General features: G+C 31.0%; 2 protein-coding genes across 2 annotated transcripts; one reads left to right on the top strand and one right to left on the bottom strand.

Moving 5' to 3' along the window:
• Positions 1 to 342: 342 nt before the first annotated feature.
• On the top strand, positions 343 to 5,255 carry LOTGIDRAFT_234827 (hypothetical protein; the record flags this gene model as incomplete). The annotated part of the gene is made up of 13 exons (XM_009063165.1): positions 343 to 619; positions 1,077 to 1,178; positions 1,315 to 1,412; positions 1,758 to 2,010; positions 2,392 to 2,509; positions 2,747 to 2,923; positions 3,116 to 3,184; positions 3,385 to 3,439; positions 3,604 to 3,803; positions 4,066 to 4,246; positions 4,421 to 4,524; positions 4,906 to 5,012; positions 5,191 to 5,255. The coding sequence occupies exons 2-13, from the start codon at positions 1,079 to 1,081 to the stop codon at positions 5,253 to 5,255; spliced, it is 1,527 nt and encodes a 508-aa protein (XP_009061413.1). The 5' UTR covers positions 343 to 619; positions 1,077 to 1,078.
• A 1,370-nt stretch (positions 5,256 to 6,625) lies between these two features.
• LOTGIDRAFT_219707 (hypothetical protein) lies at positions 6,626 to 9,605 on the bottom strand. Its single transcript, XM_009063166.1, has 2 exons — positions 9,399 to 9,605; positions 6,626 to 8,876 (listed from the first exon to the last, which is right to left on the bottom strand). Exons 1-2 carry the CDS (start codon positions 9,531 to 9,533, stop codon positions 8,637 to 8,639), a joined length of 375 nt encoding a protein of 124 aa, XP_009061414.1. The 5' UTR covers positions 9,534 to 9,605; the 3' UTR covers positions 6,626 to 8,636.
• Between the last annotated feature and the right edge of the window lie 2,924 nt (positions 9,606 to 12,529).

A 12,529-nucleotide genomic window follows, 5' to 3' on the forward strand; every position in this document is an offset into this window, starting at 1 on the left:
AGACTAGAAATATTTTCCTAACAAACTCACAGCAAATAAAGCAACGAGTATCCGGGAAGATTTTCTTTTCAAATAAATCCATTTATGTAACATCACAAAGCTTTAACCCTATTGACTTGAAAATTCTAAAATCTCTGTAAACTTTTTTATTATTGTTTTTTTCTGTCTGGATGATCAAGAAGAAGAGAGTCCTTTGATTTTGTGAGGGAATCCTCTGACGTCACAAAATATATTTACGAGCTAAATTTAGAAATGACGTGTCTTGTTTACTATTTTTAGTTTGCCACACCCATTTTGGTATGATTTCGAATGACCCCAATGTTTATTTCTAAAAATCCAAAACAAATTGAGAACTAAACGAAACTTTTCCAACTTTGTTTAGTTCTAATGTCGTGATAGTTGATAATTGAAGAACATTTGCCTGAATTTTAGACATAAGAGCTGTATTCAGGTGTGTTTAATCAGCTGTCAAGAAATCATTTTTAGCAAAATGGAGTCGACCAGTACGAGTCTGAACATGTATAACGTCTAAGCTTACAGTATATAATGAACAACGATTGGTCAAGTTGTTATATTTCATCACAACCCACAACAAGATAGACACAATTTGCCGATCAAGGTAGACGATGACAGATTTTTTTAAAATAACACATTCTGAATTTTTGCTCTTACCCAAAACACTTCTATTTAATGCCAAGCAATTAATAACAAAATTTTATTTAATCAAGTAAAATATAATTGCTTAGTTGACAATTAATTTCAAGGGTAAACTATTTCGCAATCTATTCTACATTTGAAAGCTATATTCTCATTAATTTTCACAGTACTAATGCAGATGTAATAATATGACCAGTAGCCTAAATCTTGAATTAAACTGCCTATTTCATGGATTACATATATATTATAGCTTTGTATTACACATAAAAGTGTAAATTTCGGACCTTTTTTGCTCTGGAATGTAACATTAATTTAATTTATCCCTACCGTAATGATCAACATACAAAGTTTATTAGAGAAAGATAAAATCCTTATGTTAAGACTCCTATATTCAAACTAGTTATCTCTTTATTTTTCAGAAATGGCATCCATGAGGACAAAATGTGCTTTTTGGGATAAATGTTACAGAAAAAATAAAGTCCATTTGAGAGATTATATTCATCCTGGAGATAAAGATGAAAGTAAGTTTAAAATATGAGTGATTGAATTAAAATACCCCTAGTCTGGATAGATAACTATAACCTTGAATTGATTGCAACACTGTGTACGTTAAAGGTATTTGGGTGTATGTAAATAATATCGGGTGTTATTTTACAGAAGATGAAAGTAAAGATGATAATGATGTAGATATGAAAGATGTATCTGGAGCAGGTGATGGTCAAAAAAGAAAGGTCCATGAAATTAGTGATGATGAGGTATGTATTTCTTAAAATCTCATCTGTAAATCTAATCAATTTACACCTTTCGCTATTTTTTCAAATCTCAGTAAAAGAATCAGAAAAATTATCTTGTTTCTTGAAAGTATTTCCTTTCTAGATTCTATACAGAGATTCTGATTTATCCCTTTCAACCCAAGCGGCTGGTTTAGTGGGCACACACTAACACAATATATACCCAAGCCACCTGTATACCGGCCATTACTAACTGAAGTTAATATCAATGCTTTAAGTTATATTACTTGGAGTTCAGGGTATATGACGTGTTATTTCATTTACACTTAGTGTTCAAAGGGTTAAATTCTAACAATTTTTATTGTTTAGGATGAAGTAATGGGAAGTTCTAAGACAAAGAAACAAAAAACAGATTCACCAGCAGCTTCATCATCTACAGCAGCATCATCATTAACATCTGCAGCTGCAGCATCATCATCATCAACAGATTTACCTACCATTAAGTTTAAAAGTAAGAAAGAGAAGTGTAAATATTGGCTGAAATGTTTTAGGAAAGAACAGAAACATTTATTAGAATTTTGGCATCCTGGCGATGACATTCCTGATGAGGTTGAAGAAATTGGTGAGTTTTATAACTTTGATCTATCCAATTCATTAATTAATTCTGGAAACCTCAATTTAAAAGTCCCAGATCCCACTCAACACTGTGTTATCTTGGCGAGGACCGTCTTCAAAACGATTCATGAAAACATCTCTCTATACAATGTACAATATACATGCTGCATCATGTTTGCCAAGTTGTATATTTTTCTGTGATTAAATGAAAAAAATAGATTCTGGGCCAGCTTCTCCCCTAAACAATTGACTATATTTCGTTCATGTATGTGCTGCATTTAAAGTCACCTAAACAACGGTCAAATATAGACGAATAAAAACAGTTTTTCATGAAAAAAATAACATTATCTGCCATCATATTAGTAATTATTCTACGTATCTTTAATAGTAGATAAAAAAACTCGTGGAAAAGCTAAAGAATTACTAAATGCTCTAATGGATGGTCAAACAGTAGAATTTGATTCTGGATTTAAATTGAAGAGAATGGGTGACAATTATTCATGCTCGTAAGTCTTAATTTTTAATAGATTCAGTTGAAACTAAGTGAAAAATCATTGAATTGCAGAGTTTTTTTCTACTTAAAGTTTGTTAATTAGTCGAAGAAAGTCCAAATCATAGAAACAACCAAAATCTGACAAAAGCCAAGGCTTTTAATGTCCGAAGTCAATAAATCTGAAATGAAGTCCATAAGAGTAAATCTAAAATGATCAATCAGATATCTAATATTTTTATTCTTCTTTTAGTTGCACCAGTTGGGTATCATCATCAGATCCTATAGCAGAAAGAACTTGTAAACATCTGATGGAATATAATGGTGAAGACTTTGAGAAATCAAGAATTACAGTAGCTAAACCTAAAAAAACTGTTATACGTTCTCATATCAATGTCAGTTTACTACTTGCTCATAAATATGATGAAAAGTAAGTTCATATATAAGTATTAAATGTGATTACACATGTTGCAGATAAACAACCCTCATCAGGACATCTAGTTTTGAAAATGGAAGTTAACTTTCCAAGAACTATGCACATTTGCACATGGTGCATAATTTGTGAAAAGTGTTACAGGTAATTGTTTTGTTGTTTATACTGAAGTTGTTTTTCTTATTTCAGAGTTAATGACCCAACAGGATGGTGGATGAGTGAAAAATTAGATGGTGTCAGGGCGTTTTGGAATGGAAAGTAAGCACATTTATAAATTTGAATTTACAGTGAACACCTTAATTGATTGTTTCTTAAGTCCAAAACTTTAATTAAATTATATTTCACAAATGTAAGACAAGAACATGCTTGCACGTAGCCAATACATAAACACATGCACACAATATAATTCCTTACTAATATATTTTGATGTTATATTTCAATATTGTTTTTTATTTCAGTTGTTTTTATTCAAGATTGGGTAATTGTTTCATAGCTCCACAATGGTTTACTAAGGTTTGTGTCCATTCTTTTGATTTAAGTCCGTGATTTTCAAAATTAAATCGAAAGAAATCAGAAAAAAGGATACTAACAAAAATAAAGATAGCCTTAAGAACTAGAAACTGTCATCTGAAATGTGGATTTTGATCATTCACTCAATTATTTTTGGTTTACCACAGGATTTACCAAAAGACTTGCATCTAGATGGTGAACTCTTCGGTGGAAGAGGTAAATTTCAATCTACAGTTAAAATTGTGAAAAACCAAGAATGTGACGATTGGAAGAAAGTTAAATATCATGTATTTGATGCTCCAAATCTTGAGAAAAAACCATTTGAAGAAAGATATAGTTCTTTGAGAGAATTTTTTGATGCTGAAAGGTGAGTTTTGCAAACAGAGCCATTATAGGCTGTTAGCATCTTATCCGAAATCCAAAAATGAATGACACTAACAAAATGCTATGACGATATACTTTGTCTAAGGAAATTAAAGTTGTATTATATTACTATTTATTGTACCTCAAAACAAATTGATTGAGGTCTGAAAGACCCAAAGAAATGCATAATCTTGCCCACTATATAGATGTTCTATCAAATCAGATCTATCAAGCCATATTTATAGCACAATTTGAAATCGTTTCAGCCCCCAATACGCTGTGTTATGCGAACAAACAAAATGTAAGGGAAAAGAACACATTCAGGAAGAAATGAAGAAAATATTGAAATTACATGGCGAAGGTTTGATGATTCGACAACCAAAATCTAAATATGAACGTTCCAGATCTAAAACTTTACTCAAGATTAAGAAATTTCATGATGCAGAGGTAAGTAATGTTTCAAATTACTAAATAAAAACATTGTTTAGAATTTCTTTGATTTGTTGTAGATGATGCTAAGTGAAAAAAAAAAAAAAATGATCAAAGCTCATTTGTACTTTTAACAACTGTTCTGAAAGATCTTGTGTTAACTTTTAATAAATTATGCATATTATATTCCAGGCACGCGTAATTGGGTATAAACCAGGTACTGGAAGATTTCACAATGCTGTTGGTGCTCTGTTAGTAGAAATGGCTAATGGAAAACAATTCCATGTTGGATCTGGGTATGTTCTCAATATCATTTATTTTCCAATTTCTTTGGAAAAGATATCTTGCTAGGCAAAGGTAACATATGCATGCCCCGAAAGCAGCTGTCAGAAAACATATAACAAGTTGTTAAGCCCTGTTGCAGAGCAGCTAAGTATCTCAGAAAGGCAGTCAATAAAAATAAGATGGACTGTTTTATTAGCTATTAGCTTTGTACGTAACCACTACAGTACGGTCTAACACTGTCCTTCTTGACTTTTCATTCTGTTAACCTTTGCCTGACCTCTGTATCAACCAAGCGCTGACTGCCCTTTCCAGCATCAGGATAATAAGGCAAATAGATCATCATTTTAACTTTTATTAGAAATAAAAGCTAAAGAAGATTATTGTTTTTACAGGTTAACAGATGCAGACCGAAGAAAGCCTCCAAAAAAAGGCACCATTATCACTTATAAATTTCAGGAATATACTAATTCTGGTACTCCCAGATTTCCCTCATATATAGGTAAGTAATAGTCATTGACAACATAGAACATCATTTTGCTCACTCCTGTGCAATACCTTAAAGCAGTAAATGGCATTTATTATAAAGAGATCTTATAACTGCATTCAGGAGCGTATATTTGAATCAATGGGTATAAATATAGGAATTAAGATTAAACCTTGTGTTTTTCTTATTCCAGGTATAAGAATTGACATGACAGAACCAAAAGATGTTATTTTACCTCCTAAACCAACCGACGACTGAGATTCTTTACCAACAACAGTACAGTATGTACTATACAGCTATGACAGAAACTGTACATTATGGTCACATAGCTATGACAGAAACTGTACAATATGTACATGTAGCTATGACAGAAACTGTACATTATGTACATGTAGCTATGACAGAAACTGTACATTATGTACATGTAGCTATGACAGAATTTGTACATAATGTACATGTTGCTATGACAGAAACGGTACATTATGTCCATGTAGCTATGACAGAAATGGTACATGTAGCTATGACAGAAACTGTACATTATGTACATGTAGCTATAGCAGAAACTGTACATTATATACATGTTGCTCTAACAGAAACTGTACATTATGTACATTTGCTATGACAGAAACATTATGTACATGTTGCTCTAACAGAAACTGTATATTATGTACATGTTGCTCTAACAGAAACTGTACATTATGTACATGTAGCTATGACAGAAACTGTACATTATGTACATGTTGCTCTAACAGAAACTGTACATTATGTACAGGCAGCTATCAAAGAAACCACATAATATAATGTAAAGAATGATAGTTATGTAATCTGCTGAAAAAGTAATACTGAAAGATGAAAGTTTACAAAGGAATGTTTTAGTTTGAACCATCATATTCAACTGTGATACATCATTTCCCTATAGAAGTGCAATTTTAAAACTTTTAAATTTTAGAACTTTTAGAACCAAAACCTTTTTTGACTTTTTATAAGGCAGCAAACTATGATACAATGTATTCTTTATTTACAAATTTATTTAAAATTTTAATACATAATGCACATCACTTTAACATGTTTCTTTTCAATTTATCACTTATTACCATTTATGTATTTTATTCATATTTTTATTGTCTTGTGACATACATATATTAGAAAATTGTTGTGATTAATATTAATTATTTATTTATTTATGTGCTGTTATAATTGTTATATTAGGAATCTATTTATTAAATATCATTTCAATCAATTGTTTTATTATTTCATAGGAGTAAAGTTATGGCGACAGCTTTCAATACAATTAATGTCTTTTGAGCAAGATGTGCATCTGCAGCATCTAAAAGAATTGACCAAAATACATGGAATTATCAGAATAATGCAACAAAGGGGATGTGTTCCGAGGACAGCAGCATTAGCCTATCTATATTTTATTTTCAACTATCAAGGGATCGTTAACATGCATAGTTTGTAGTACATGGGACCTCAATTCATTTTCCATCTGCAAGAATATAGATGTTTTTTCAAAGTCACGCTAGCTAACTAAATCACTTACAAGGGGAAATGAAGTTGCAAAATCAAAGGTGTCATTCCCAGACCCCTAAGTTAACAAATAAGCTTCAACTTTGAAAAGTAAAAATAACATTTTTAACATGATTTATTTAACAACTGATAATAAATATCTACATCATTTAACAAACTTAAACCCAACTACTATTGAGTCTACAAAATCATTAACCTGGATTTATACTTCAACCATATTGCTTACAAATTACATCACTCTCATATCCCAAGTTTGAACAATACTTAATGAGAATATATCAGTCACCAGTCTCAAATAATTGACTACACTGTTAGAAACAATGACTATCATTCCATGAAATCGTCTAACCCAGGAGCTTTCAACCTGAGGGTAATTTTGAAGTTATGGGAGGGGGTGAGAGGGGTAATAAGGTGTTTTGCCAAATTTTTTGACAAATATAAGTTGTTCTATTCTGTCAGGCTTGTTCTCCACATGAAACAAATGGCAGGGAAAACTTCAGATGAAATCACAGAATAGTAAGGACTTACAGGGGGAAGGGGGGTAATGTAATTGATCAAGGTTCCTGAAAGAGGTGGTATAAAGAAAAAGGTTGAAAACCCCTGAATTAATCAAAAACATGCCATTTCAAAATAACATTCACAGAGAGTTGCTTTGAATATCTCTTTGAAAGTTGCAAAAACAACATAATTATGCAACACAAGGTGTTATCAGTTGCAGTCAAAACTCACACGACTCTTAACGCCAAACAGATGAAGACTTTCGTTTTTATGGGAAATTTGTGACCTCACAAAATATAACAGTACTTAATGAAATTTTAGTTTTTGATTGATAAAGGTGAGCAAGATGAGAAAATACATCAAATTGGCATTTTTTAAATTTGATACTTTTAAAGCATGATTTCTATATTAAATATAAGCTCCTTTTTTTTCACAAAGAAAATCAACAGCAAGTTGAAATGCTAATTGTGGACTTTAATACTGAACTTTTGGCCTAATAAATAAACAATATTTTACAAACTGTGACCTTTTCCTCTACCATTATTTTACAGTGAAGCATTGTTCGTGAGGTCTCAACAAATCAAGTTTTACGAAATACAGAATGCCACAAAACTAGCAAGGATAATGATCTTCAAGAATGAGTAAAATTAATTGATTGTGGTTGTAAAATTTAAATTGAAAGGATTTATGAATGAACATGGCCATAACATTGCTTTGAAAATACTTACAAAATCTGAACCAATAGAACACAATGGTCAAGGTATTAAAAACTTCCATCTTAATCCTTGACTGCACAAGTCACCTTTCTTGTAAGTTTGTAAATGCAGCCATTTGGGTCGGTTTGTATGTTAGCTAATAAAGCCAATCAGTTTCCCAACGGAAATTCTGTCAATAATAAACCACAATAGTAAGTCTGTCTGTTGATGGCTATGCTTGGCTGTATTTGCTAGGGTACAATCCAATCAAATCACTGCATTCCGTGATACAAGAAAGTAGGTTAGTATAGTCAAGATATAAGACCAAGTTCCTAATAGCTTGACATTGTGAAGATGATTATCAAAAATTTCATTAAAAGTTTCATTGAATGATTTCTTAAATAGATACTCTGATTATATACATTTAACTTCTTGGTACTAACCATACTATAATACATAACATAATTTGGCAACACATGTAAAATACCGTTTACAACAAGTAATAAATGAAAGTCTGTTCACATGAGTTTATACATATCTCTGCATATACCGTACATGATTTCAATGCTATAATATGAACTATTCATCAATACAAATAAGCTTATATATTGTTTAATTTTGTAGCTCAAATATGCAGTAATTGCATATATAAAAAGAATTACATGTGGTCAAAATACCACTCAAGGCAAAAGTAAGTCTAATTGCTTAGACAATGTAAGATGGCTTAAAAGTACAGGCCTGAGGTCAATAACTTTACCGTAACAATTACTTTTGCGTGATTACATTACATTACTTTTGGCAAAAGCTACCATGTGAGATGCTCAAACATTAATTTTTTGACAATGATGTTATTTTTTGATGAGAAGGAGTTAATTTTATTCTTATTTAAAATGACTAGTTATCTAATAAATTCAATCTAAGATCCATGTTTAACACGATCAACAGCTATGTAGAATGCTTTCTTATCACTTGTATCATGCCATCCAATAGGTCCAATTTCACAATCAGCACAAATCAGATATTTTGTTGTGCCCACAGTATTTGAGAAACCCACATTATCAAATGTGTACATGTCCTGCACTACCCAATAATCTTTTAGTGTTTCACCATCGAATGGCTCTTTATCTTTCTTCTTGTGCATATATGGTAAATAAAACTGAAAAATCAACAAAAACACATCCATTCACTTCATTATAAAGTAAATCTATTGAATAATGTAATGATTAGTTAATGGATTTCCAATTCATTATATTCAACCTTACTAATGGTCAGGAAACAAATCATCTATGATTCACTTCTATCCATTTAATTTATAATACCACTTTCCCAGTTTCGTTTTACATAATATGTTTTCACTATCAGAAGAGAGCCACACATTATCAAGTATTCAAAAAGGTTTTTTTGTAAGTCAAAATAACTGTAAGGAACAAATCCTTCAAAATCTATTTCGTTCTCATATACCACAATGAATAGGCAGAGCATTGCACTTGTTTGATTGACTTAAAATTAGGTGGGCCTCATCATATGTTGCTTTAATAAGTTGATACCCACGATTAATAGGAACTGAACCACAGTATCAAAAAATGAGACTAGCGTAAGTTAAGGTCGTCCTTATCAAAAAGAGTCGCCTAAGCACCTAAGATGAGGGAGCAAAGCTACATGCACAAGAATTACCCACCTCTTTTTCTGTGAGAACTGCATTTTCTGAAGATAAAACTAAACTTGGACATCTTTGACAGTAGATATTTGTTTTGTTTTTTCCATTTTCATGTAAAGAGTCTATGGACGATTCTGTTTTTGAAGCATTCGACATTTTCGTGCAGGTTTCTATTTGTAATTAGATAATTTGGAGATCATATATCTCGTTTATGACCGTTCAATAAAATCCGGAAGTTCAGCCATTATTCAGATGTAGAATTTGACGCGAGTTTGTAGAATCAGACGCAAGGAATATCAATCTCGATACTTATATGGATCAAATCGATCAATGGTAAAAATATGGAGCTTTGGGTAATGTGTTGCCTTCTAAGATATAAAAATTTGAAATGCTTTTATCAACACAGCAATGATTCCATGTGAATTTCTAAAATATATTATATAAGTTCTTGCATTCCAAGGGATGTAACTCTTTTCGACATTATTTTATTTAGCCCACAAATAAAAACTTAAAACAATACCGTACAGAACAACTCTGCCATATCCATTTAATTTAACTTCAAAGCAACACATACAGCATATTATTAAAACTGATGTTATTTCAAAAAATATTCCTTTCTATTAAATTTTCCATCACGTTTTCAGCAAAATCTGGTACATAATCCCCTGATCGAAAACAATCACAATCAGCCAAGTACAAACAGTTGAAATGTTGACAACTTTTAATATCAGATATAAATTTACAATGAATTTCGTGACATATTGGTTTCTAGCACTAAGAATAACATTAGAGATAAAAATAGGTGATTTGAATTAGTAGCACTATTTATTTCAGTAAGTCTATGAAAATTTACTGAAAACAACTTTGCAACCAGGTGACTTCAAATAACTTGGAATTCTGGGTATATGACTTTTATTTCATTTAAACTCAAGTGTTAAAACTGCTTAAGTCACTTAAGCAAATTTAATTAAGGATTCGAAATAATGAAAATATTGAGCAAACCATTTTTAAGATGCTTTAGGCTTTAAAAGACTCAAATGCTGCCTTTTGGTTCACTATTTGCTACATGATTCAAAATTCTTAAAAATTTTGAAAAAGAAACACAGCCTATATTAAGTATATTAAGGTTCTGTATGCTTCTATTTTCATGGAATTCAATCAAAAATGGCAACAAAACCTGATAAAAAATGTGTTACTTGACAAATAACATACAGTACTTGAAGAAAGAATATTGCAACTGAACTATGATTTTGAATACAACAAACACATAAAAAAACATTAACAAATAATATAAAGTCCTAATTTTCAAAGCTAAATGACAATAAAATACCTAATATGCTATATAATTTACAAGTTGAAATGAATAATAATATACACAATGGCTTATTTACACAGATCTATAGGTTATTATGAAAGTTGTATTAGACTCTGCAAATATTTTATTTTATCTTTTATGAAAGCTAATTTAGCCTGTTTTGTCATAGGTTTTGAATTCTTAACAGTAAAGGGAATGGCAGTGAAAAATACTTAAAAAGTCTCAGTTATTAGTTTTTTGACAATGGCATTAAAGGGATTGTAAAATGGTTTTCAAAATTTTTTTTATATGTATGGGGATGCACTGATTGGCATAATTCCAATGTTCAATAAGTCTGTGTCTTGCAAAATCATTCCAAAAAGAGGATTATGACACCTTGAAATGCTTAGTATTTGTGTCATTGCAAGAACCATGGACGTCTGACTGAAATTTGGAATGGTACAAATCGATTCTATCAGTGTCCCTGATACACATGAAAAATTTAGAAAACCTTTGTACAATCCCTTTAAGTTTATTCTTTGAACATAATATAGAGTTAAGTTTACCCATAAACCAAATTCTAACATACCTGGAGAAATAGCTGCCATTAAGGATGACTTCCTCATTGACTTTCACAAAAATGGGAGTTAATATAAACCAATGTAACTATAGTGTTGAAGATTATACAATGATAATGATAATGTATATGAAATGACAACAATGAATATATAATTTATAATGATAAAAGATAATAATGAATATTTTATCCATGAGTTGTATCATCTTCTACAAAATCTTCAGCTTCTTCTCTGGAAACACATTCTATATGACTTACCTAAAAAAATACAAATATTCATTATATTATAGGCCATAGGTTTGCCATTTTCAGGGTTTGATTTGAGTCTTGAATATATGTTAATTCTTGTTTCTGATATAAATGTACAATTGGTCAAACGGATGGTAAACCTGTCTCCGTTGAACATTAATTACACTTAGCGACTATATCGTGGGTGACCGCTTGAAACCTGGTATATGCCATATTTGGTCATTTTGACATTTTGGTACAGTTCGAAAGCTCATAAAAGTGCGGATCTTGTGATCAAAACCTCGTATTCTTAGCTTGATTGTAAATAACTCAAAAAGCACTAATTAAATAACACGTATATAAACAGTCAGATTATATTATTAAACAAGGTTCAATGTTCCTTTTCTGCGGATGAAAATGAAAAACCTTGTATATTGTATTATTATACAAGTTTTTGGTTCAATAGGCCGGAGAATTCAAATTGTTATACTAGGTTTATATTTTTAAAGAGTGAAAACCATGCATAGCGGTAAAAAATAATAAAAAAGATTTTAACAAAATACACGTACAGATAGTTTTTTGCGTTTTTCTCAAAAAGTAATTCTGCGTCATATATCGTTATGCAAGGTTTCAAGCGGTCACCCACGAAATGCAGAGATGTGCTTTTGAGCCATAATCAAAAAATATTTCTTTACCTTGTTCCTGAATTTAACACCATAAAATTTATCAGCATGTTGTAATAATTCAGGTCTAAATGTTGTGGTAATAAACTGGGCATCTTGACATAATTCATGTATCATATCTACCAATAGACAAACATTGATTAATATTAATAACTATATTACAATATGCAACTACTTCTAGATTCATATTCATCAAATTCATACAAAATTATTATAAAACCTCGACAGTAGCATTCGATGGGTTAGTTCTGATCAGGATCTGCCTGTTCCAAATCTAGAACGATACGAATTCAACATTCAAAATTTACTTTTCCTCTTTCCGCCATTTTGAATTCTGTCTACACCTACTTTTTTTCGGGACAGGTCAACG

Source organism: Lottia gigantea, assembly GCF_000327385.1.
Source record: "Lottia gigantea unplaced genomic scaffold LOTGIsca_56, whole genome shotgun sequence".
Classification (NCBI taxonomy): domain Eukaryota; kingdom Metazoa; phylum Mollusca; class Gastropoda; family Lottiidae; genus Lottia; species Lottia gigantea.